The sequence below is a fragment of the Falco rusticolus genome, chromosome 5 (assembly GCF_015220075.1).
Source record: "Falco rusticolus isolate bFalRus1 chromosome 5, bFalRus1.pri, whole genome shotgun sequence".
NCBI lineage: Eukaryota > Metazoa > Chordata > Aves > Falconiformes > Falconidae > Falco > Falco rusticolus.
Genome location: NC_051191.1, coordinates 42,725,028 through 42,752,123, shown reverse-complemented (window position 1 = coordinate 42,752,123; position 27,096 = coordinate 42,725,028). Strand labels below are relative to the sequence as shown.

Sequence of the window (27,096 nt, the reverse complement as noted above, 5' to 3'; positions counted from 1 at the left end):
TTTAAAAAAATATAATTCAGTGAGGGAGGCTTAAATAGTTGTCCACAAAGGGTCAGATTCAGATTTTGTTTAAAACAATTATTCCTAATCACTGATACCTTAATTAAAAGTCAACTTTGCTAGGTGTCTCTGTTATAAAATATGTGATATTAGACTGCTAAGGGAATATTTGCCTTGAGTCATTACTATTTGAGAGAAGACGTTCTACTTGGTAAGCAACACCTTGTAATTTCTTGTAATTTTAAAAGTGTATCTCCATATGTTTGGAGAACTTTCAACTTCAGTGGATAACATAGGACATAGCCAAGTTTTAGACATGGTACAGTGACAAGTAGCTATACTTGACTCAGCACTGACATTTTTTTCTTGATTTCTCATAGGGAATATTTCTGTCTCCTTACAGCTCTGCTGTAAAGTTCATGACGTTCGTGAAGCATTAGGATATTGCTCACATGAAGGACAATTATAAACTTGTCATTATCTAGAAGCTACCTTTTAAAGCACCATGAGTATCGATTTGGTAGTATAAGTACAAAAAGATTTGGAATATACTTTATTAATTTATTAACCATCAGGGGTTTTAGATTAATCAGCAGACAAATGCATTCTGTAATTATTAAGCCTACAAACAGATGGCCATTGACAGTGTTAGTGAGGCTTGTCATTTCCAAGAAACAAATGCTGGCATATTTTGCACATTTGCTGGATGTGCCCCAGAATCTGGGTAAAAGCTCTTAAAATAATTGTTTGTAAAACATATGTTCAAATAATTAATGTATTGAACTCATCTTCCTTTTCTCCAGTCTCTAAATTTGATCTGTGCTTTTGCTTCTCCAGACCCACACCGGTAATCCGCTGGATTAAAGAGGGTGGGGAGCTGCCAGCCAACAGAACCTTTTTTGAAAACTTTAAGAAAACCCTCAAGATTATAGATGTTTCTGAAGCTGACTCTGGGAACTACAAATGTATAGCAAGAAATATATTAGGTTCTGCTCATCATGTCATTTCAGTAACTGTTAAAGGTAATACTAAAATAATCCTTCATGTAATATTGTCAGGGTCCAGAATGCAAGATTCAAGTAAACTTTCTAGGATAAAATAGAGCTGAAAATGGTAATGATAAAAAAAAGCCCTGAGGAAATGATCATTAAACTGACTGAATTCTAGCACTGGAAGGACTTTGCTACCTCTGATCTCTTTTTCTTTTTTAATATGTTATTTTGTAAAGCATCAGGCTAAACTGAGATTGCACTGTTAACAGTACTAAGATAATTCCTTAATTTGTACCGGTGCTACATTTGTTTTAGATCCTTTGATTATCTGTCATTAGACTGCTTCTTTTTCTTGTTTTTGTGTCATCCTCTCCATCTCACTTCCTCATTTCCTCCTCATTTTCTCCATCTTTTCTGCTCTCCATTCATATAGCCCAGATTCTTTCTCTTCCCTATTTAACTATTGTCTTACGGTTGTCTTCTTCCTTTTTCTATCTTAATTGACATTTCTGGTTTTCTGTCTTCATGGTTTTTTACCCATGTCTTGCTAGTTCTAAAAACACTTACAGTCTGTTTGTCCAAATAGGAATTGTAAGTATGTTTTGAATACTGTGAAACAAAAAATCTGGAATGACAGCTAATTAGCCATTGAAATAATCAGCTGTAGTGCTTAATTTGCATGCTAAATAGTCATTTATTTTGTTGTAGACCAGCATCATTTTATGATCACATTCAACCTCCTTTTTAAAAGCAGAAGTTTAATTTTCTGTTTGCATCTGTCCATCAATCCAAAGCCTGAAATTTAACAGCAAGATGTGATAACATATGCTATTTGTGGTTATTTATTGTAAAAGAGATGGAGACATAGATGAATATCCTTTGGTAAGGACAGTGTTCCATCCGTTTTGATCTCTGGGTTTTCAGCTGTCTCAGGTAAACATCTGGCCCCACTGCAGTCACCCATTGAGTTCAGTGAGACAAAAGATTTTTCCATTTCTAAATTTCATCATTGACATGAAATATTTGTATGTAATCAATCCTAAATTCATTTCTAACAACCTAACTACCGTGAACATGGATATCTCTGAAGTTAATCAGAAGACCACTCTAGTCTCTGCAGATGTCATACTCAGATAAATTTTGCTTTCTTTAGGAAAGGCAAATTAGATTCAAAGCAGGTAATCCTAAATAAAGCAAAGAACTTCTTGTTGATTATCTCAGAACTTTAATGCAGCAGGTAGCCAATAGCTCAGTTTAGCCAAAGTATAATTTACTATTTAGTCATTGAGTATCACACACACACATATATATATATATATAATTAAAAAAAACCCCAAAACATAGCAGTGTAAGTCTGTATCTATACACACCTTGTTTGAATTATCTTCTGGTTACTATGACTATGCCTTATGATTTTCTGTACACAGTTTTGGAAAACAATTGCAATGTTTCTCTTCTTAACCCCAGCTGCCCCATACTGGATAACAGCACCCAGAAACTTGGTCTTGTCTCCTGGAGAAGATGGGACATTGATCTGCAGAGCTAACGGCAACCCAAAGCCTAATATAAGCTGGTTAGCAAATGGCGTTCCCATAGCAAGTAAGAATCTTAACTACCTTACAGGAGGATGATTAAGAGAATATGAGGAATATCAGGGTGTTTTTTTCAAATATAAATGAGGAACATGTATTTGAATAGTTTTTGTCTGACAGATAATACTAAATTATAAATGACGTGATAAAAATACTGTGGTTCATAAAAGTGGAACAATGAATTGCGCCTCTAATGCGCTTGAGAGCACTAAAATTTGTGTCTGTATGCCTGGTTGTTCTGTCTGGTGTTCTGGTAGTAGTATCCTTGTGGAGATGGGACCATAGTAACAGAACTGCACCATGCCCCTTTCACAGGGGTATTGCTGGAGTGTAATTGTTTACCGTTGTGTTGCTGTGGCAGTCGTATTTGCTAGGTCTCTCCTTTACCACCCCAATGCAGCACTAATTTTGTCTAGGAATGTAAAGGTGACGTAAGAAGTCAAGTCCTCACATCTGTGGATGTGCAGAGCACTTTTTCAGGATTTGCATCTTGTAGTATGTTTGAATTTTCCAGGCTTCAGCATGAAAAAGCAGCAGCAGCAAAACTGGCTGAACGTGTCAGCAAGTGCCTGGCAAACAGATTGTGCCAAGTAGGTATCAAAGAAAAGGAACCCCTAGGGCAGTGAAACAGCTGTTTCTCTGTGCATGGGTAAGAAAAGCAACCCAGATTTGGTGATTGAGTCATATTTGTTGCAGTGTTATGACTGGCAACGCTGTATGACAGACACAAGATAGCTGCTATATATAGCACAACCTTACTCAGGAGGAACTTGGAGGACAATGCAGTGTGTTGTCCATTGGGTTTGTACTTGGCATAGCCTATGCTGTAAAATCACACTTGGTTTTTCTATCTTTATTCTTCCTCTTTTACAAAAGAGTGTTATAAAACCAGACAATCTACCCTGTTGACTCGTGGGAGATAACATGCTCTAAAGTATTGGTCTGTGCTGACCTATTGGAAGCATGACAGTGTAACTTTCAGGAGTTTCAGGAGATGTTTAAGTCTGTTGATGAGTTTAGGACATCACAGAGTTTAGGACAGGGGTCCTCAAACTATGGCCTGCGGGCCAGATACAGCCCCCCAGGGTCCTCAATCTGGCCCCTGGTATTTACAGACACCCCACCCCCCCACACCCCCCCCGCTGGGGGTTGGGGGGGGAAACCAAGCAGCCGCAGGTGACTGCCTGCCACTGCAACCGCGCGCCGGCCCCCTGGTTAAAAAGTTTGAGGACCCCTGATTTAGGACATGGAGGAGGATTCTCTGCAGTGAGAATCTAGCAAATAGCAACAGGTAAATGAGAACCCTCATTAGATATATCCAAAATATTTGGGATACAGGAGAGATTAAACTGAACTAGAAGGAAAAATATACAACTTTTTTGGGGAAAAGTAAGGGTATATATTGAAGCAGATAGAAATATTTAGCAAAGAACCTGTTTCAGGAATCCTAATTAAACGTAAGTTGAGCTGTCTAGCCTGACATTTAAGATGAGATGTTTCCATTGGTTACGTAAGTTATGTAACCTGACATTGACCACCTCATCAAACAATGGTATCACAGAAGACCAGGAAAATATCAGTGTAATTTTTTATTTTGTATATTGTACATAAATATATCATAATGTATGCCTTATGATCTGTCCCAATCGTTTAACTCCTTTTCAGGTCTCCTGACTGGTAAAATATTTTTCTCCTATGAGATTCACCTTTGCCTCACACTGCCTCCTTGTCAAAGCTGCAGACATGCTGTTCAAATGACAGACAAGTACATTTTCCAGAAAAGTAATGATGTGTTCTGCATTCTTGCAGGATAGCAGTAAAACATTAAAAATCAGTGTTTTCAGAAGCAGCTGCAGGATGCCACCGAATTTACCAAATACAAGGGCAGTATACATTCGCTGGCTGGCCTTGAGGAGTCAGTACACAGAGTCTTATTGAAGGGAACTCATTAAAAATTAAGAGACTTTAATTAAATTACCCACTCAACCTCAGCAGGAAAAAAAGAAAAAAAAAAGAAAAAGAATATAGGAAATAAATAACAGGATAGCTCAGCCTTATGTTAAAGGTCACTTTCACTGCTGAGAAACTGTGAAGTTTTAGTCACCTTAAATATTTTAAGTGCAAGTTGGTTGGGTGCTCCAGTACAGAGTCTGTCAGGGTATCTAAGAAAGAGGAGCATCATGATCACAGAAAGTGCAGTTCTTAAGATTCTTGTGATTTTGGATTATTCTGAGTTAACAAAAGCTCATCTGGAAACTACCGAGTACAGTGTGCCTTTTTGTTCACTTGTTACTAAATTACAGAATTGAGCCCCTCTTCTTCCAACTGAATGATTAGTAAATCACTGTAAAAGGAAACTAAAGCAGCTGTTTCAGCTTCAGGGCAGTGGTGAGAGCTACACCCATGGCAGGATTTCAAAGAAAAAGAGCTACATTTGAATTTCAAAGCCCTGCTGTCATCATATATCCCACAATGTGCCTCCTGTGGCCCAGTAATCTGTTTGCAATACTTTAATTTTCTATTGGAAGCACAACTGGGAGATGCTTAATTCTTCCGGTTTTGTTTTTCCATAATAGAGTCAGACAAGGAAGGGGGAATGTTACAGAAAGAACCATTCGTCCATATCTCAGTCAAAGGGTGAGGCATAAATACCAATAGGGAAAAGAGAAGAATAAAGAAAAATGTAGTGTGTCTTAAGCACCTATGAAAACAAATTACAATGGTATAAATTTTGTTCTAGAGTATATTAATCAAACTAAAAAAATATTAAAATGAAGATTTCTTTGAAATATTTAAATTAATTTTCTTCAACAGTAACGCTTTAAAGAAAAACTCCAGCATGCCTGAAAAGAAAGATGCTTCAGACATGCTGGAGTGATAAGGACCTAACCTTCCGATGTTTACTCACAGGAGTAATTTGAACTTGCATGCACAGTCCCGTTGAGGTCAATTAGAATTACTTTGGCAAGTAGCAATTGAAAGTTCAGGCTATGACTCTGCCTTGCCTTGTGCTTCAATTAACACTCAAGATCTGCATTATTTATACTGCTGCATGATCCATTGTGTTTTACTGCTTAGATATTCAGCATGGTTTTACAAAAGGGAAACCATGCATAAAGTGTCTCAACTTTTAAGAAAGTAACAACCCAGATTAATTGGGACGGGGGAAGCACTTTCATAATTGAACTTCAGAAGGGCATTGCAAGTACTGCACAAAAGACTAATTTATTGGTTCAGTGGTTTATAGTTCATGATGAGCTATTAAATATTAAATACACACACACAAGATTTATACAAAGTACTGCACTGAAAGGCACTGTTTATCTTCTTTCAACACGTTCTTCACTTGTTTATATCACATTTCGCATTGAACCTTTTAGTTAGTCTCCATTAGTAATCACATTGAATTTAAGGGAGAAACATTAGCCCTTAGATTTCTTTCGTGAAAGGCCTTGATAATCCCTGGCTCAGAGATTCATCATCCATCGCGTTCTCTGCAAGTACACACACAAGCTGTTCACTGCAGCTGTGGGAGGATGGGGAGAAATCTGCTGGACTCTGATGCCCCGAGGATTTCAGTCTTGGAGAGAAGAGGTCTGCCAGGGCAGACATTTATCCATTACTTCTGCTGTCATTGGTGTTGAAACTGTGCATCTGGCCTAGGAACTGCAGCAGATATGAAAACCTTTGATAATGAGGGTTTTTTATCGTGCACAACATAGTCAAAGGGTGGTTGTGGCTAGTGCAGATAATAATAACCTGCTGTCCCTTTGTAGGCAATAGTACTGTCAGAATCAGAAATTCAGAAACAAGGATTTCAGTGATCACAGAAAGACTTTGCTGAGGAGCAAGTGGGATTGGTAAGAAAAGGAAAAGGGTGTCGTCTTCTGTGTCCCACCTTTTCCAGAATTAAGTCTTTGTCAGTTCACTGTAAGGGGTAGAGTAAGGCAAAACTGGATTGCTTAAGTTTCTTGTTTTTCTTGCTTAGGTTCAGTCTTGGTTTGACCCTATAGGTTCTCAAGTGTCTGATGTGCTATACTGCCTACCCTTGCTATTTCATTACCAGTTTTGTGTTCAACTCCAAACATAAAAGGATTATAGTCACATAATGTTCTCTAGATCCATAATATGGTATTTAGGCAGTGTGATCAGAGGTGCGAGTGAACAGGTCTGTCTTGCATAATAGCCTCTGATTTTGGCTTTCAGATGTTAGGAGGAAAGTCAGCGACAGCCAGAGGAATGTTAACTGGGTGCTTATTCATAGACCATATGGTTTACGATCCACCAAAAGCAGGAGGTCTGTCCATAAGGGGCATACATTCTTATCTAGCCACCTCAATGACTACACACTGAGTGTTCCTCCCCGTTTTCTTGGCTGGGTGGTTGGTAATGTTAAGTCCTGGTTCTATCACATTCTCCTGTTGTCGTAGCTAATGATCTGAAAACAGATGTCCAAAATTACACAAATAATTCTGAAAAAATCTCATTTCGGTCATTCAATTGTAGCTAGTTTTAACAACAGAACGTGTTTTCTGGTTTTGAAAGTGGTTCCTGTATTCATAAATGACTCATGAATTGAGTTTTCAGAAGAATAAGCAGGTCAAGAGGAATGATGGGGTACTTCTAGCAAAAGTTACTATAATACAAATGAAGCTGTGATCCTGTCAGAACTTGAAAAGCATACATGAGCATCAATGTAGAAGGATCATGTTTCTACATTCATATCAGAAAAAAAGCACCTAATGTTCTGTCTTTACTTTCTACATATATTTCCACAGTAACAGAGTCTTCAAAGCTTTCTCTGAAGTTAGAATTGTTGAAAATCATGGCTTAAGAGCCAGTACTGATCTCATGCCCCCATTTACATTCACTGTTATTTGTGCATAAATTTAAGCACAGAATTGTAGTAGTAGTAGTGGAACTACAAAAACGAATGTTCAGTATAAAAATCTGTTGCAGGAGAGAAGTCAGAGATCACTCAGATCTGATCTAGTATTTAGTTTTTTGAATTCTAATCAGTAAATTTAGGTATGTAAAATAATAAATATAGATATATTGGTGATCAGTACTATTTACTACATGTCAAGTTAGTATGATATACAAAGATTGTCACGTAAGCTTAATGTATCTTAAATGTCACATGCATGCAAAAAAATATCATAAACCCATCGATGTCAGGTAAGGGGTCTGTCAGCCTCGAGGGGTAACCCTGAGAGGTGTCCCCACGCAAGGGGAGATCACCGTAGGGCAGCCAGCTGCTATGGAGGGAGAGCTGATGGCTGCAGATATTTATAGCATAAAGTGGTTGATTTTTAGTCAGATTTTCTGTTTTGTTAATGCGTTTTCCACTGCTTATCAGCTCAGTCTCCAGCCAAACCGTTTTTTTGGGTTTGGTACTGAGTCCTCACTGATAGCCTCACATAACAGGATTAACTTTGATTAGGGCCACTTGCTGAGCATCTGCCTGGACCTTCAGAAGTTCAGTTAGTTCGAACAGGAGGAGTGCATCCATCACAAATTCTAAATCAAGAGATTGTCTCAGCTTCTCTGAGAAACGACTGCTATTGATGCAAAATGATAGCTCAGCTTTACTGAAGAAATGAGTGACCAAGCACTATAACGCTTAAACAACAGACCTCGTGTTACTACATTTGTTTTCCAACAACTATATAGTCACTGTGAATGCATAGCAGGACTGATTACTTTTGATTCATAACTTTGATTTGCTAAAGAAGATGCAGCCATCTAAAGACAGTAATGAATATTTCTGCTCTTTTCTAAAGATAAATTATTCTGTTTTTTCCTGTGCCATTTTACTGATGTAGGTAAGATCAGCTCTTACACCTGCCAAAGGTTTTTTGCCTCCAAGGGCAGAGACCTGATCTGGTCATTCTGTTTCAGGGTCTGACCACCCTCACAATAAAAACTTCTTTTTTATGTTTAAGTTTAAAAAACTCTCAACTCCAAGCAGTAGATTTTTTTCTTCCAAATTTTATGTAGAGCCTAAAGATCTGAGCTAAAGAATTTAAAGTGGATAGACCAATTTCACACCTTAATAATCTTCTACACAAAATACATATCCTTCTTACAGATCAGACTGATATTTGTATCATTTATTTGGACTGATAACTTCAATATAGTGCATCATCAGCTGACAATTGTTCTCTTCTTCATTGTGTTTAGCTTCCTGAATTTGCATAAAAGCAATAAATAAATTAAAATTTATCAGGAGAATAAAATAGTTCAGCGGAAAAGGGTAAAACATCTCACCAAAATTTGGATTTTTTTTTTTCTTCCAGTTGTATGCACAAGAGTGTGTTTTAACTGCTTCTGGTCAGAGAGCGTGTTTTCCAGGAAAAAAATAATAATGGTGCCACAGTGGTTATTTAAACATACTAACAAAAGTAATCGCTTGGGCTGTCTGAAGTTTATCAAACAGATGAAAATATGCATTCAGATGAACAGAAGATATATTCAGGGTGCTGATGAGTAACTATGACAAAAGTATCTGATGGAGACTATACCTTCTTTGTGCGGGAATATGCTGTATGTGGCTATAGAGTGAAGAAGTTGTCTTATACAAAATGATCGGAAAATTGGGTGAAACCAGGCAATCAGGTCTTTGTCCAGAAAGGACACAAACACGTTCATAAGCTGAGACTCAGTGTTATTGGGAGTAAATGTTGGCTCTTAGGGCACATGTTGAACTATCTGTTACAGCAGCAGAACTGTACAAACCCATTTGAAGTATTTGGTAATTCTTTGCTCTTTTGCCTATCAGTGCCAAAATCAGGTTTGTCTAACATGTCAGAACATTTTCTCCTTTTCATGCAGCTATTCTGTTATGTGACCAGAATCCTTGTAAAGGCAAACAAGCAATGCTTGAGTGGCCGTGCCATCACTCTCTTTCCCCATAAAAAAAAAAAAAAAAAAAAAAGGGAGGGGGACACACACATGGACATGGAATGGGATGGGCTGAAGTATTGCATGCCTTCTTTGCCTCAGACTTTACTAGCAAAACTGACCTTCAGGAATCCCAGGTCCCAGAGATGAGAGAGAAAGAAAAGAGATGTACCCTTGGTGGAAAAGGATCAGGTCAGGAAATACTTAAGCAAACTGGACATACGTAAATCTGTGGGTCTTGATCGGATGCACCCACAAATGATGAGGGAGCTGGCAGGTGTCATTGCAAGGCCACTCTCAATAATCTTCGATTGATCATAATAACTGGGAGAAGTGCCCGAAGACTGAAGGAAAGCAAATGTTACTCCTGTCTTCCAGAAGAGCAAGGAGAACCCAGGGAACTACAAGCTGGTCAGCTTCTCCTCAATTTTGGAAAACCATTTCCAGGCACATTAAGGACAAGAAAACCATCAGGAGTAGTCAGCATGGATCCACCAAGGGGAAGCCATGCTTGACCAACTTCATACATTTCTGTGATGCGTATGACTGGCGTGATAGATGAGGGGAAGAGTAGTGGATATTGTGTACCTGGACTTCAGTGAGGCCTTTGACACTGTCTTCCATAAGATCCTCACAGACAAGCTGTTGATGTATGGGCTGGGTTAGCAGACGAGTGAGGTGGATAGAAAAATGGCTGAATGGCCAGGCCCAGAGGGTGGTGATCAGTGGCACAAATCTGGTTGGAGGCCAGTAGCTAGCGGTGTACCCCAGGGGTCAGTCCTGTTCAACACCTTAATTAATGATCTGTGTGATGGGGCAGCGTACCCTCAGCAAGTTTGCTGATGACACAAAACTGGGAGGGGTGGCTGATACACCAGGGGATCATGCTACCGTCCAGAGGATCTCAACAGGCTGGAGAAATGGGCTGACAAGAACCTTGTGAAGTTCAGCAAGGAGAGGTGCAAAGTCCTGTACCTGGGAAGGAACAACCCCATGCACCAGTACATGCTGGGAGCCACCCAGCTGGATAGTAGCTTAGCAGAAAAGGACTTGGGCATCCTGGTGGACACCAAAGTTGACTATGAGCCAGCAGTGTACCCTTGTGGCAAAGAGGCTAATGTTATCCTGGGCTATGTTAGTCAAAAGTATTGCCAGTGGGTCAACGGTAGTGATCCTCCCACTGTCTGGACACAGTCCTGGCAAGGGGCACTAGGTCCTGCTTGAGCAGGGGGTTGGACCAGGTTACCTCGTCCCTCCCAGCCTCAACGATTCTGTGTGTGTGCCTGAGACCATTAAAGCAGCTGGATGATAACAGCATCTAACTTTTAGAGCCCGGCCCTACAAAACACAGTGTGGTACATGGGCAAAGGCGGGCAGGTTCTGTTGGTGTTGCGTGGGAGGATGAGGCATGTCAGAAGACAGACCGTTGAACAGAGGCCAGTCTCCACAGGGAGCTGCCTAAACCCTGTGCCCTTCAGCATGCAAATGGCTGGGCCACTGAAAAGGAAGCACCGACTAACCTGACACTTCCCTCTGTTTTTTCCCTCTTGGGACCCACAGATTGAAGCCCTTTTCTGAGAGCAGACACCTACCTCTTTTCCTCCAAATAACTGAGGAGGACTATCTCTTTTTTTCCCTTAAATACAGCAGTGGGAAGGGAAGATGCTACCCTTCTTTTTATATGATAATTTAATGGTTAGGTCATTCTTTTAAGATCCAGTTCCTTCTGCAGTCATAAGCGATTGAACTAATGGCTTAATGGCTGCCATCTCTCTGAAGGGGCTGTACCTTCAGCCCATAAGGTGTTATGTTTGGGAGTGTGTGAGGGCGGGAGTCTGTGCACCCATTAAAAATCTGTCTGGGTGCAGAAAGTGCTGCAGGATTCAGAGGACATGAGTGGAGGGAAGCCCAGAGCCCAGGGCAGAGAGGAGCTGTGACTGGAACGGCTGTGGGCAGATCTCCGACCTCCTGGGAGGGTGGTTGTGCATATTTTCCATTTAGCAGTGATTTGTATGCAGAAACAGACCACTTCTCACAGCTGACTGGCCTGCCTGCTGGGCTACTCACCTGCTCCGTCTATTTTCAGCCCATGAATCTTTTAATGAAAATGCCATTTACACAGAACAAGAAGCAATGTGAAATGTGGAACACAATAGGAAGTAAAGCAAAAGAGGGAAAAATAAGTGCCAGCCGTCCAGAAGTCCGGAGATTTAAGCATTTAACATTTCAGTAGTACCTTTTTCTTCTTTTCCAAAATTTTTGAATTTGTAATACTGATTTTAATTCCAAGTGATGAAAGAGATAAAAAAAGAGTTGAAAACTGTTCTTGAGGCATCTGTTTGGAAATTGATGTATTACTGTACATGCAAAATGGCCTCAGAGTTCCCCCAAGATGGCAATACCCTTAAGCAAGAGCACAGAACTGTGGTCCCCTTCGTCTGGTTTCTTCTGTCAGAGAATTCAGTAATAGATACTCCAGTAGATTTAGAAAATGTTGGAGAAATTTCTCCATTTTCTTTACAGATGAGTACTGAGGTATTGTCTGAATCGAAAGGTTTTTTCACTTACAGAAAATTGATGTCAATTTAGTTCATTGATCTTTTAGATTAATCCAAAGGACAGTGAAATGATTTTATATGAAAATGTCTTCGGCAAATACTTTTTCTCAAGCTCAAATAAAATATAAGGGTGTCAATTTTGATGATGCAACCAAACTATGATGCATTTATGTATAGATATATGCATTTATTTTTTATATAGTATATGAATAATTTTACTACTAGTTTGAGTATTATATAATACATTGATCTGGATTTATTTAATATTTTCTTAAAATATTAAGCTGTAGTCTGTGCATTTTTATGCAGTGCAGCGTTACAAGGTAAGTTTTTTTTCTCCATTTTACCTCTCTAACTCATCCAGTTCTAACATAACTGATAGCTGTTATTCATCAGTAATGCATTGGATTTTTATTTTCCCTTATATTCTCAATTCTTCTGGGATGCAAGAGCTGTTAACACAGCTCAGGCTACTACAGAACAGTTGGGGAAATGGCATTGTATAATTCTTACATAAGGGAAATAGTGCCACCTGCTGAATTACTGTCACTGATCTTGTGAAGGTGATTTTATGTGAAAAAATTGCTTGTGCTTTACTCTGAGATAGATTTCAACTGAGTAAGGCTATTTTTTGTATTTGGAGAATTATTTACGATATAACAGTTGATCCAAAAAGCTGAAACTTTTAAGTCGCGCAGGACTGTGTCGTGCTAACAGCATTTTCTGTTGACATACAGAAATTTTTCCTTGCAAACAAAACAACCACTCCAAAAACGGCAATTCTGCCATCCTGAGTTAAATATTTGTAGAATTGGAAGAACTTCTTAAATCATGTTGAAATTCACATCTTAACCAGTGAACAGTCACCCAAGACAATAGAATAAAGGGCATATTAGTCTTTGGAATTGTTTCTTCTTTTCAGAAGTGTGAAACATACCATCCAGCAGCAGTTTAGGAAAAGTAATTATTTTCTTTTCTTTGCACCAACAGTTGCCCCAGAAGATCCTAGCAGAAAGGTAGATGGTGATACCATTATTTTCTCACATGTGCAAGAAAGGTCAAGTGCTGTCTATCAGTGCAATGCTTCTAATGAATATGGGTACTTGCTGGCAAACGCATTTGTGAATGTTCTGGGTAAGAAACAGATTTTATATTTTTCAGTTTTCATGGGTATTCAGTTGTCTCCTGCTACTACACGGATTGCATACTCAAGCCTTGCTTGAGGCCATCATTGGGAATGGATGTGTCTCCTGAGCCCTGTAAAAGGCAAGGGTGTACCTTGCTTTTTTTGATAACTTGTTTTTTGTAGGATATTCCCCAATTTCACTTGCACTATTCCCAAGTAAGAAGGTTAGTTGCGAGAGCTGGAGAAAACTTGGAAGAAATTTTATCTCTTTCTTGTTTGCTTGTTTATGTAAATCAAGCAAATGGAAGCATGACAAATCAGACAGGAATTAATATTCTTTAAGGTAGTATGTTTCAGTACACTTTCATTGATTGTGGATGTTTTGGAACGGTTAAATAGATGATCTCTAAATCACTGGTGCAAGGGGACATGATGATGCATTAGTCTTGAAGACCTCCCAAGAATGTGTTTTTAGCTGCAATATATTGTGGCCTCTCTATTCTTCTCGCTGAATTTAACAAAGCTAGTAGTAAAATTTTAGGCAGAATGGCCTCTAAAAACTCTCCTGCAGGAACTGGCAGATCTTTTGATTGAGAAGCACTGTCTTAAATGAAAGAAAATGTAGGTGTTTCAACAAAAATACATCTTAGCTTCTTTCTACCTGCAGGTTTCTTCAGAATTATGTAGTTCAGTCTGTTCCCAGGAGTTTCTTTTCTTAAATTCTGATTTAAATTTTCCAACTGAAATCATTGCCTTTGGTGCCCTTCCCTACTACTTGTAAACAAGGAAGAAGCATTTGTTTTTCACAAGATTATTCTCGTACATTAACGTTTCCTCAGGCTACTGGCAGTAGAACATATTTGGACCTAGACAGAGACCAGAAATTGCTTCAGAGAAGGATGTAAACATAATTCTTTAGGACATTCTTCATGTCTTAGTATTTTGTATTTGCATCTTTGTATCTATATATATCAGATATCTTTGTCTTTTCAGCTGAGCCACCAAGAATTCTAACTTCTGCTAACAAACTGTATCAAGTCATCTCAGATAGTCCTGCCTTGCTAGATTGTGCTTATTTTGGTTCACCTAAGCCTGAAATTGAATGGTAAGCTATAGTTGTTGTTGTTGTGCTTAAGTTATGCAAAAAGAGCCAGTTGTATCTATGGAAACAAACATTTAAAGCTTTAAAACTATTTTTACTCTATAAATAGTGTATTTTTAAATATATGCTGATTACAGTATGCTAATACAGTGTTACATATAATTAACATAACAACAGTTAAGTTATCCCTACAGGGTCAAGTCTAAATTTCATTATGTGATTCTGTCGGTGTTTTCTAATGTGACAGTCCTGTTTGCATTCTCTGATAATAGAATACAACAAAATTTATCTGTGATGTTGGATAATGATATTACTTTTTATATAAAGGTTCAAGGGAGTGAAAGGTAGCATCTTGCGTGGGAACGAATACATTTTCCATGATAATGGAACCTTGGAAATTCCGGTGGCTCAAAAGGATAGTACTGGTACATACACATGTGTAGCAAGGAATGAATTAGGAAAGATACAAAATGAGGTGCAGTTGGAAGTTAAAGGTAAGAAATGAATCATTCTTTCATCATAGGCTGGTATAGAATGTCAGACTTTCTAAATATCTAATAGTAATTTTAAATTTCAGATCCAACAATGATAATTAAACAGCCAGAATACAAAGTGGTTCAGAGATACGGCCAAGTTTCATTTGAGTGTATAATAAAACATGATTCTACCTTATTACCAACAGTTATATGGTTGAAGGACAATGATGAACTGCCAGATGATGAAAGGTATGGACAAAATAATTTTCCTTTATTTTTAATTTTCTAGTTTCTTTTTTCTGCTCCTTTTCCTGATCTTTGGAAGGAACATATTGACCTATTGACATTTTCTGAAGAAGACTGAAAATTGCATCACTATCCCATATATGGTGACTAAAGGACTTAACTGGTGTGGTGAAAATGTTAAGGTAGAATTCAAAATAAAATGAGATGTAAAAATGTTTAATTGTGCATATTGACCGTGTATGACAATCGTAAGGAGAAGAAAATTGGCATAAGAAGCCAAACAGGTAATGGAAAACTATTTTGCTCTAGATCACAGATAATTAAAAGTTGTTTGAGTATATTTGTAAATAAAAGCACATTAGGATAGACAGTTGCTGTGAGAAGATGGTCAAGAGCAATGCAGAAGAGGCTGACATAGTCCCATAGTCCCATTGCTGTCCAGGTAACTGCTGAAATAAATGTGTAGATGGGATTTGGTAATGTCTTATGGAAGTTTCTTATAACACTACCAGTTGTTGAAAAATCAGTGTCTGAATCTATTGTATTTACAGGTTTCTTGTTGGTAAAGACAACTTGACCATTATGAATGTAACTGATAGAGATGATGGAACATACACTTGCATAGTTAATACTACTCTGGACAGTGTTTCAGCAAGTGCTGTGCTTACTGTTGTTGGTAAGAATATTCTCAAACTTTATGATAGCAGAACTGTGTTCAATTTCTGTTCAATATGAAAAAAGCATTAGATTTAAAATGAAAAGCACAAACATAGTTTTGGTGCAAGACAAAGAAAATGTCACCTATTTGTAAATGTGTTTCAGTTTTTTAAAAATATAGTCTTACTCTAAAGTTGCCTTTGAATAGGCTACTTAGAAAATGGTCCAGTAGCAACAGGGCACATTCAGTTTCGTGCTGTATAGGTTTTTATTTGGACGACATCTGAACTAACACAGTAGATAACATATTGCAGAGTGTCTGAACATAAACATGTTTTCTCAGGAATCTCCTTTGCAGCTAAATTATGCTTCAGAAAGACTGAACATGCTTGGTTGCGTGACTTTTCAAGGATTTTCTTTTTTAATTAGTTCTCTCTGTTAAGTTTCTATAATTGCAGATTGTTATAAAATATATTACTTTGCCTTTTCTCCCAGTTTGTAAGAGAGTTTTAAGTAGGTGTCCTGAATGATTCTTACCTGAGTTCGAGCTGAGATGCGAAGTCAAGTATGCTTCTGTTTTAAAAGCATGCTGTAATCTTTCGCCTATCCAGGAATGACATACACCAAATATCTAGTACTTATTTAAGAGTTTTTATAAGATTGCATACTTTATTTATTTTCTTGATCTATCCTTAATAAAAAAAAACACCAAATAAAATATTCAAGAATACTTTTATAAATTTTCAGTGAAAATTTATCAATGTATTATTTAAAATCAACCATTTACTCTAAATAAGTTAACTTTTGTTTGTCTCTAATAGTCTTTAACTGCCTACAGTGTTCTGTTTCTTTGGCTACTAACTGATTAAATCATTTATATTAATGTTCTTTTCAGCTGCTCCCCCAACTCCAGCTATCATTTACGGTAAACTAATACAAAGTTTTCTTACTACATGGTCTGCCAGATATATTTCTCATTTGCCTATTGCAACATGCAACATCTTTTCATTATTCCCCTTTCTCCTGTGTTTGTGTGTGTGTGGTTTCATCCCATTTTACCAGCTGCTTCATTACTGGAGTACTGGACTTTGGAATTGGACAGTGCAGGCTGCTTTGTGTTATAGGGAATAAATGATTTTCAGAGATAAATTATTTTTAATGAAGTTCAGTTACAGTGTGATAATATTTTTCTCATAAAGTACACTGTAATGCAAATCAGTTACATAATAAACGAAAGATCTAAAAGGTAAACCCAGCTGTGTTGAAAGCTAATTCACTATCAAAGAACTTGCACCAACCAAATTATGGCATGTTTTTGCATTGCTTTTGATGACAGATTTGTAGGCCTGATGTAATTTATTTCATAGTTTGTCTTCATTTCATTTCACTCATAAAACGGATAGGACCGTATTGACCAGTTTGGTTTATGATTGGTGAACTTGCTAATAAGGATTTTAAAATTAAAGCTGAGATTACCCCAAAAATCTGACAGTCAGGTACAGCCTTAAATTTGACAGTACGCAACCTTTAATTTCCTAGCAATTTTCTGATTTTGTGTTTTAAAATGCAAGATAATATGCCTAAGACACTTTTAGGTATGAACATCTTAAACACTTTTATGTAAATCCTATCATATTCATTGAAAGTGCTTATGTATTCTTAAAAGAATCTACCCATTAATCTTGATTTTAGTGTAACAAATCATACAATGAATTATTTCCAGGAATTTGGAATGGATGATTACATCTTTATGCATTATAAGGATGTATATTAACAGCTTGCATGATATTTCAGGATTTTTTGAAAGTACAGGAAAAATAAATGACTTAGTAACTTGCAATTAGTTTCTATTTGAACTAGTTTTGAATTCACATGCAAAACATTTGTAGTGATTCTAGAAAAGCTTCTTTGATATGAATGCTTTATTTTCCATCTTTTATTAAATATTTGTAGTTACAATAGATAACCACCCATCATCATTCAAAGATAAACTAAACATGCATTTCATAATTCTATGAATCTAATTACATTTTTTAATCATAGTTCAATTAGATAAAATCAAATACAGATTCTTGTTAATATATAAAAGTTTCCAGATACATCAGTTCTCCATTTTATCTTTGTTTTGTAGTAACTGCATGCTAATGGTCATTAAGTCATGCTTACATGAGTAGATCTGTCCTGCTGTATTTGTGGAATTCTTTTGATTGGAATGTAAGGATTTTTTCAGCGATGAAACTACGTGTTCTGGTGTGATTATTTACTTTCTGTTCGTTTGATTTACAGCTCGGCCTAATCCACCCTTTGACTTGGAATTGACAGGTCAGCTAGAAAGAAGCGTTGAACTCTCATGGATACCAGGAGATGAAAATAACAGTCCCATTACAAGTATGTTTGTTTATATTTATTGCACCACATTAATAGCATTATGTTAACTGTTCTCAGATGCCAGAGTGTTCTGAGATGAATTTTTTGTGCAGCAGGAACAAGGGTAAATTTATTTGCCACAGTTGCCATTTATTTACATAATAACAATTCACTGAATGTCCTCTACTGTACAGCCAAGCAGAAAGACTTACTGCCCTAAAGAGTTGGGCTTTTGATCCAAGAAACTGTGCTAGTTACCACAGAAGTTGATACTGATATGAGCTCTGCCTGACAAGGTCCAGTCTTACAAATATGTAGAGAGGAGACTTGTTCATTAGTCGTATGCTTCTGAAGGAAAGTGCTACTAACATCTTGCATTAACTCATTTGTATTTGTATTTGAAGTAGCATCAGTGCCGGTATATTTAGAGATATCTATCACTACTGATACAAAAGCGTACTCTTCATGAAAATACAAGGCAGTAGTTTTTCTGTTTTTTACTAGTCCAGACAGTTGAAAGCAATAAAGCATTCCGTAAGACAGAGAAAGTAAACTTCTGTAAACCTTTGGGACAGGAAATTGATCTTAAATGCTATTATTCCTCCCAGCAAAACATAATGAAAGCTGCTCTTGCTTACATTGAGCAGAGGGAGTGGAGGGGGAATTTAGGAGGGAAGAAAGATGTTACCGTTTGTTTTCCAAAAAATAATAGGATCAGAAAGACTTTTGGAGCAACTTTTTCATTATGAGAACTTAAGGTAATTATTTTATTATTTATGCCGCGCATTTTTAGTTAATAACTGCCACAAGTTACCAAGACCAGTTTACATGTTATATTTGGAATGAATGAGTTAGGCTGACTTACGGAGTGTTGCTGTCCAGGGTCTGTTGCTGGTCAGTATCAACACCAAACACAAACCATAAGGATCAGGCATCTGAAAGGAAGTTTTGTAAAAACAGAATTTCACAGATTTCAGAACACATCAAAGATTTTGATTATGTTTTAATAAAACACCAAGGGATTTTGCTGAAGTTTTACACTTCCAGACTTACCTCATGTATATAATCTAGTAACATACTTAAAAAAATATGTAATACATATAAGTTTAATGGAAGTAGTTGAACTGCATTCAAGTTATGGCTTCTTCATATACTCTTGTATCAGTATTTTCATTTTTTTCCAGACCGAAGACACAAGCCTTGCCTTCCTATAGGAATGAAATCACACTGTTTCAAAAGAGATGATACTAGGTGGTGTTGGCTCATGTCAGAATTTCTCTAGAAGTGAGATATTGCATGCACTCTGATATTGGAAATTGAACTCTTCTGACTAAATAATGCTGGATTAAGTTATGGTACAATTTGTATTGCTGCATGGTCCCGCAAGAGCCTGAAAAATAAGGCATTTGCTTCATAAGTAAGCCTGTTATTGCTGCTGCTGCTATCACTTCAAAGCGCAGATCAAGACTCAAGGATAGTACTTCATTATGAGTGATCCCTTTACACAAGTAATATGACTGACATGCTAGAATCTCTCTGAAAGCTCAAATAGAATTTTTTTCCTTGAAGTCTCCTATAAATCGTTCTACTAGAGTTGCATTCTGCTAGAGTTGCATGCAGAATGCTAGTTACTGGAGAAGACAAAAAGCAGTAGTGAAAACTTTGTGGGTGTGTTTTTTATAATATTCTCACCTTTTCAACAAGTCTTTTGGTCCAGAAAACATCCCATCCCAAGACCTTTATCTCCAAGCGGACAACACCAGCTGTAACTCAGGCAGTAATTTGGAGCAGTTCTCCCTCTCTCTTACTACTTGGGTCAGGAGGAAATCTGCAAGCCTGAAGTTCAGAAAACTATGATTAGTACTACTTACATATTTTACTTTTTGACAATCTCGGCTCTTCAAATTGTTGTGCATTATTTTTATGTGGTACTGTAAGTATTCAAAAAGCAATTTCCAGATGCCCCTCAGAATTTCTTTAGTAGTGCAAATAGTATGTATTTGGAGTCATATTCTGGCTTCTTGTCCACAGCTATACATGAGATAGGGGAAAAATTTTGTTACACAACACAAAAGCATTTGATGCTTATGTAGATTTCATATATCTAAACTTAAGGTTCCATGGAATGTGCTCAGACTACGCATTCTTCTCCCATATATTTACCATATCCTAAAAATTCCTATTAAGTGTTTCAAAATTTATATCTCATACCTAAGAGCAGGAAGCTTTTCCAGCTGTTTCACAGCTGAAAAAAATGTCCTTTTGTCTTTGATAATGAATATGATTTTATTTTTGAAGTTTTACAAACCTATTTATCCCTGAGGATATATAGTCTGTGAGGACTTGACAGTAATCATTGTAATGTTCACACAGAGAACTCTCGAGAAATTTAGCTTCTGAACATACATTCCTTGACTTAATTTGAAGATACTGAAAAGTGCTCTTGTAAACCTTTCTCAGGTGTTGGTTCTTGACTTTAAATAGTTTTTCACTAAGCCAGTCTCAGTGGGGAAAATGGAATACTCAGAAAGTTTTAGTATTGTACACGTACTACTTACTGTCAACTTGATACAACTAAGACCAATATATTTGTCAGCCAAATACTGCTTTTACATCAAAATTCCAATCTTGTCCCACTTTCTTGCTGTGACAGCTGAAGAGTTCCCATTACATTAAAATCCGGTACCTGAGAGAGAGCTCTTGCAATAATGTGTTACCTGACAGGTAGCTGCATTAATGAGAATACCAAATCATAGAAGTAGAAATATTTCTCTTCCATTTCTACCTAGGCAGTACTTTTGAGATCCACATTATAGATGTGTGTTCTGGTTTATGTACTTATATTTCAGTTTCCATGATTTTAAAAAATGTCGATTGGATCACTCCCTTCTGAGTAGCTCATTCAGAAATGCCTACACTGATCTAGGAAGGTGTTGCAAGTTTTGACATAAAGTTGGATTCGTTATCTGTTTACAGACTTTGTGATTGAATATGAAGATGGACTGCATGAACCAGGGGTATGGCACTACCAGACGGAAGTTCCTGGAACTCAGACAACAGTACAGTTGAAATTGTCTCCGTACGTCAACTACTCATTCCGTGTCATAGCTGTCAATGAGATTGGAAGAAGTCAGCCGAGTGAACCATCTGAGCAGTACCTGACAAAATCTGCAAGTAAATAGCGATCCCTGCTTACCAGTGATTGATTTATACTACAAATGGTGTTGAATTTGCTTGGAATGCAAACAGAAGTCATTCTTGTTCATGTGTAAATATTTTATTTTTAGGCCCCGATGAAAATCCTTCTAATGTACAAGGGATAGGCTCAGAACCTGATAATTTGGTAATAACATGGGAGGTAAGTTTGGTTTTTTTCTGAGGTTTCATTTGTTTGTGTTCAGGTCTGTGAGTAGCTTTTTTTTTGAGAAATAGTAAAGATCTAACTGTGAACATGCTATGAGAATACTCAATGCGTTGCTTGCTTAAAAAATTCTTGAAAGAGTAAAATCCAGACATTTCCCCATCTTCATTTTCAGGGAAAAGCTGCATGTGTTATGGGAAAAAAAAAAAAAAAATTACGGTGCCGTATTTTCCTTGAGTGATTTCTCAAGATAAGCCATTAATTTGGTAATACAGGATGTTTTGCTGCCAATTTAGGAAAACTTAAATATGTAAATTGAAGTTTATCTCAAGTAGAGTCTTTTTCTTAGAATGAATTCTAATGTGAATCCTAATTGTACCCTCAACTTTTATGATACACTGAATTTTTGTGCACTCTTCCACTAAAAAACTTCCGTGGAAGAGTTTTCTCTACCATGCCCTTACCATAACGACAGGCACTCAAGGAGAGCAATGTAAAACCAATTTCCCATCCCAGGCAAGAAATATTGTCTAGGGAACACTGTTTATAAGTAGTTGGTGTAAGTCTGTTTTTCCATTTTCCATTTCTTAAGAAATATTTGAAAACAAAATATGTATACAGAAATCACAATGTATGGTTGCATAAGAATTAGCCAGGATCACCATTCAATGTGATTTTCACTCATGAATGAAAAGCAGCTGAACTGATCTCCTGTAAAAATTGCATAGCTTGGACATTTCAGCAGTGCTTCTCTGTCACAGAACACAGGGGTAAATTTTCAGTAAAATTCTGAAGAAGAATGAGTTTATTTCCTTTGTCACTTTGGATTTTTCAGATGCTTCAGGATATTTTTTTAAATATTTTTTTTATTTCAGTCTTTAAAGGGTTTTCAGTCTAATGGACCAGGGCTTCAATACAAAGTCAGCTGGCGTCAGAAGGATGTTGATGATGAATGGACATCTGTTATAGTTGCAAATGTATCTAAATATATTGTGTCTGGTACTCCAACTTTTGTTCCCTATGAAATAAAAGTACAAGCTTTAAATGACCTGGGATATGCACCAGAGCCATCAGAGGTGATTGGACATTCAGGAGAAGACCGTAAGTTTTATAGTTTGACTCAGTTGTACTAATTAAAAGCAACAAAATGTGTAACCTAAGTAGGTATTTACCATACTAAAATATTGGAGATGGGGGATAGTGGTTATGTTTTTAATTAAAATGAAGTAATTTTAAGATAATAAGGCTTCATAATACTCTGTAGTATTAATCCTCAGGTCAGCTTTTTAGTGTAGGAACATTTTAACCTAATCCTTGAATGCAATGCAAAAACTCATTCTGAGAAAGTGTGCTCGTATGGTTTCATATTCTAACTAGGCACTTGTTGCATCCTTTCCACACAGTGCCGATGGTTGCACCAGGCAACGTGCAGGTTCATGTTGTTAACAGCACATTAGCAAAGGTGCATTGGGACCCAGTTCCGCTAAAAACTGTCCGAGGACACCTTCAAGGGTACAAAGTAAGTACAGTCAAAAGCATTCTGTTTCTCATTTATTAAAATAGATCACTCTTTCTATATGATATTGTATCGAGATTGAAGTAAGTGGCATATGAGAGGACTCCTGCTTTTCAGTGAGCTCACAAGTTTTGCTGACAAGAGCAACAGCATTGATACCATTCATTTAAAGTTCAGCAATGTTCCAGCCTTGCCACACTAGCCTCGTGACATTGTCCTTGAAGAAAAACGGGATGTGTTTGCAATTAGGTTTCCACACATCATACAGATTTAAAAAATGATAATATTACAGATCTTATTCTAAAATAATATTTAGAGGGTAAGGAGAAGTAGTTTCTGTAGGAGTTTCTTCTAGGTCTAATGCTAAGATTTCTCATCTTCTGCCGTAGTATGAATAATCACATCTTTAATTCTGAGTAACTGGCCGCTTGCTGCCTTATGCTGGGTGCTGTGTCTTTTTGGAGGCCAGGAAAAAGCTCAGTTTAACAGTTCAATTTAAGGAGATAGGAAATGGCAGAAGATTTGGAGTGTACATGTAATTGAAGGAAGCTTAGTGTAATACAGTGTGCTGGCTTTGATTACTGAGAAGGCTGTGTTGGAGACAAAAATGCAGTTAATAGAGAATGGGAGACAGAAGGACTTCGGGGTTAGAAACTGGGGGAACTGGTGTCCCTGGAGGACAGGGAAAATCTGATGGCAAAAGTTGCTTCAGATGTTGCACTAGAAACCCATCAGAAGAAACTTAGGAGTGGAAACTGCAGAAGCATGTTAAATGTTTGTCTGGTAGATGACAGTCTCTTATTAACCTGGTATTTCACACACAAAGGGGTAACCAAAAGAAAACATCCTTTAAATGAGGATTAAAGAGTAACAATATAGTGAAGTTAATACTTATTATTAATCAAGTTACAGCAACACTAATATTTACCATCCAAATCACCAAATTTCTCTTAAAGATTATTAATAATACAAAAAAATCCAGACACCAACATCTGCCCATACATCAGGTATTCTCACCCTTCAAAGGCATGGTTACAGTGAGCTATCATCCCAAGTTTAGATGGAGATTTCTTTTTCCTTAGGCTCAAAGTCTCTGAGGGTTATTTTCTGTCCTGTATTTACTAATGGGTTGCAGACTTTCCTATCCAGTTGGTGTGAGGAGTTAGTTAAGCCGTGATTACTTCTATTGAATGTCTTAGTCTTTCTCTGTATACAGTATGATTATTTTTTTTCTCTGGGAAGGAGAACCACACAACTGCACAAAGCTAAGTAAAACTGAAGCTAAAATGTTAGTCAATGATCATAAATAAAACAAGCTCAAGACCACAGTTTTGACAGCAGACCTGACCACACATTATGGCTAGGACAAATATGACAATGGTATATCCTTGAATAAGTTGCAGATGCAAAAAAAGTTTCTTACATAATTTTTGCAGATACAACTAAATCCAACTAAAATAGGTCGAAAGCTAGACGAGGCGTGACAAGTCCCTAAGACATGGTGGATAGTTATTATAAAGCTTTCTCTGAATACAAGCTGAAAAATTTTCTTGGATGCAGAGTATGCTTTAAGCATCTCAGCTATTAATATAGCTTACAAAGCACATGACCAGCTCTTTTTAAACACATAGAAAATCCTACTAGCAAACTCAGGCTTTCCTGATTAATAAAATTATTTCAGACAGTAGCCCAGTATGCTGTGTTGCATTAGGGACACCTTTCTTAATAAGAGGGGTATTTCTGTAAAGAGTCACATCCTGAAGACAAATGTATGAACAAAGCAGGAAGACGTCTAGCCAGCAGCAGTCTACAGCACATCACTCATATTTTGCTTTTTTATTAATCTAATACTCGATACACTGTGGTACTATGAAGTGTTTCAAACCTAAGAAGAAATTTTAAAAAGAATTCTTTTCACTGTTACTGCTGCCACTTTTCCTGTTAATCTTACAAATTCAACGGTCAGTCAATACAGTACGTGAAAAACGTGATGCAGTCTCTTTTATTGTCATATTTCTCTTCCAAATCACTGCTTATCAGGCCCAACTTATTAAAGCTGTCTTAATTTCAGCCTGACTAGTGACAAGTGATGACCCAACTATAATAACATGCTTTGTGAAACGTTACCTGCTACCAATTCTTAAAATATCATGAACTATACCTTACAAGTTTCAATACTAATAGTATCAACACTTCAAGCTTTTGTTAGCTTGTAAATGGCTTTCTACACTAGGTGCTAGGATGAGAGCTACAGGATGACGGCTGGTGGTGTTGAAAAACATTAACTCAAGCCATATAAACCACAGTGATATTTAACAGTGATTAGAGTGAAATGGTATGTTGTTAGCAATAGAAAGCCGGTGTTAGCATAACATTGCTTTATATGGTACCTAGCTGGGCTTTGTAAGTCTTGAGAGTTCCCTTTTTTTAATTTGTATGTGAAACCCCAGCTTCCTGGGTTAAAAAGGTGTTTTGTAGTTGGCCTAAATGGAACCAGAATTTTATCTATTGCTTGATCAGTTTTAGTGTGTGATCATACATGAATGAAGATTGTGCTGTGAAAACTGAACAATGGTGTAATTGAAGGTGACAAGCCTAGGAGTAACATACGTCTTTGTGGGGTCAACTGTTAATATCTTTACAGATATCATGGTAGACAGACTGTGCAGTAAAGAGAGTGCAGTCAAGGTAATTACCTCTGAGGCTCATCTGTAGTTTCTTAGAAATGCAATCAGCAAATGGATACCAGAATCAGCTTTGTGATCTGATCTAATTGTCACATAAATGGAGGAATAGTCTTCTTGTCCCTAGTTGGAGACCATTCCATGACTTAATCTCAGAGTCCTTTCAGAAACTGCGTTTTTTTCCAGTCCAGACAAATCTTTTGGTTTCTTCCCCATTTAAAAATACCTACTTGACTTCCACATCACAGGGAATAGCATGGTCAGGTGTGAGGCATAACAAGGTGGCAAAGTGCAAGTCTGCTTTGGTAGATGTGTAGACATCTTACTGAAAGAATGGGTGTATGAATGAGTCCTGCTTCTCAGATGGACTTGCTAACATGAGAACCATCACATACTAATGCAGTTCCAAACCAAGACTTGTGTTAAACTTGCTTTGAGCATTAGGAGAACTGGGAGGTGATAGTCTTCACCCAGTTGTGTAGACATGACTGTTTCTGGACAAGGTCTGTTTCTGGAGCTGGAAAGCTCTATGCTGTGTCTTACCTGAGCTTATTAAAATTACAATTATTCCTACCTATAAGTAATGGATACTCATGGAAAAGCCTGGAGTTTGTAAAATCAGAACACCTAAACACTCACTGTAGATTTTCTTTTGTCTTTAGGTTTACTACTGGAAAGTACAGAGTCTATCCAGAAGGAGTAGGCGGCACGTAGAAAAAAAGATCTTGACTTTCAGGGGGAACAAGACTTTTGGAATGTTGCCAGGGCTGGAGCCCTATAGTTCTTACAAGTTGAATGTTAGAGTTGTTAATGGTAAAGGAGAAGGACCAGCAAGCCCAGACAAAGTATTTAAGACCCCTGAAGGAGGTATGAAATGAGAAAGCTAGAGAATAAACTTAAATGTTGTATGTTCAGAAATAGGGCACTAAGGGTGTAATTGCTGAATTTGCATCTTGGATATCATAAAATAATAGTCTGGCTCAATACAATAATATTCTTAAGAATTAATAATTCATGAGGTCGTTTAAGTTAATCTACTTTGTATTTACTGTATGTTCTTCTTAAAAGTTCCTAGCTCACCCTCCTTTTTGAAGATTACTAACCCAACATTGGACTCTCTGACTCTGGAGTGGGGTTCACCTACCCATCCAAATGGTGTTTTGACATCATATATACTGAAGTTTCAGCCAAGTAAGTTAATTATGAATATATAACTCTAACTTAGAAAATATGTTAACCAAATAGGAATCCATTTCTTAAGAAAAAATCACATTAGGTTTATAATGTAGAAAAGATACGACTGCATTGTAGATGTCAGGTTTGAGAGAGTAATGTATTTTGACAATTTGGATGACTATTTAGAACACTTCACTTGGTCAAGTACAAGGTTAGCATTTTTCCATTACTTTTATTTCTTCGGACCATGCTTTACAGAAAAATGGAGGTGAAGTCCTACATCTAATTGACAGTCAATTAGAAGCAAGATACTACCACTTACAAATCCTATATTCTAACT

General features: G+C 37.2%; 1 protein-coding gene across 40 annotated transcripts in view; it reads left to right on the top strand.

Moving 5' to 3' along the window:
• The window catches only part of NRCAM (neuronal cell adhesion molecule), a 166,122-nt gene that overhangs the window by 106,216 nt on the left and 32,810 nt on the right, over positions 1–27,096 (top strand). For 28 of the 40 annotated variants that reach the window (XM_037389658.1, XM_037389661.1, XM_037389663.1 and 25 more), the window contains 15 exons: positions 838–1,022; positions 2,460–2,591; positions 13,036–13,179; positions 14,165–14,276; positions 14,601–14,767; positions 14,851–14,998; positions 15,547–15,671; positions 16,548–16,577; positions 17,939–18,040; positions 20,996–21,193; positions 21,307–21,377; positions 22,256–22,481; positions 22,784–22,899; positions 26,243–26,447; positions 26,649–26,771. In XM_037389658.1, the coding sequence (XP_037245555.1) occupies positions 838–1,022; positions 2,460–2,591; positions 13,036–13,179; positions 14,165–14,276; positions 14,601–14,767; positions 14,851–14,998; positions 15,547–15,671; positions 16,548–16,577; positions 17,939–18,040; positions 20,996–21,193; positions 21,307–21,377; positions 22,256–22,481; positions 22,784–22,899; positions 26,243–26,447; positions 26,649–26,771 (2,084 nt within the window). The remainder of the gene's footprint in view (positions 1–837; positions 1,023–2,459; positions 2,592–13,035; positions 13,180–14,164; positions 14,277–14,600; positions 14,768–14,850; positions 14,999–15,546; positions 15,672–16,547; positions 16,578–17,938; positions 18,041–20,995; positions 21,194–21,306; positions 21,378–22,255; positions 22,482–22,783; positions 22,900–26,242; positions 26,448–26,648; positions 26,772–27,096) is intronic. The other 12 variants (XM_037389662.1, XM_037389679.1, XM_037389683.1 and 9 more) reach the window with 1 other exon arrangement.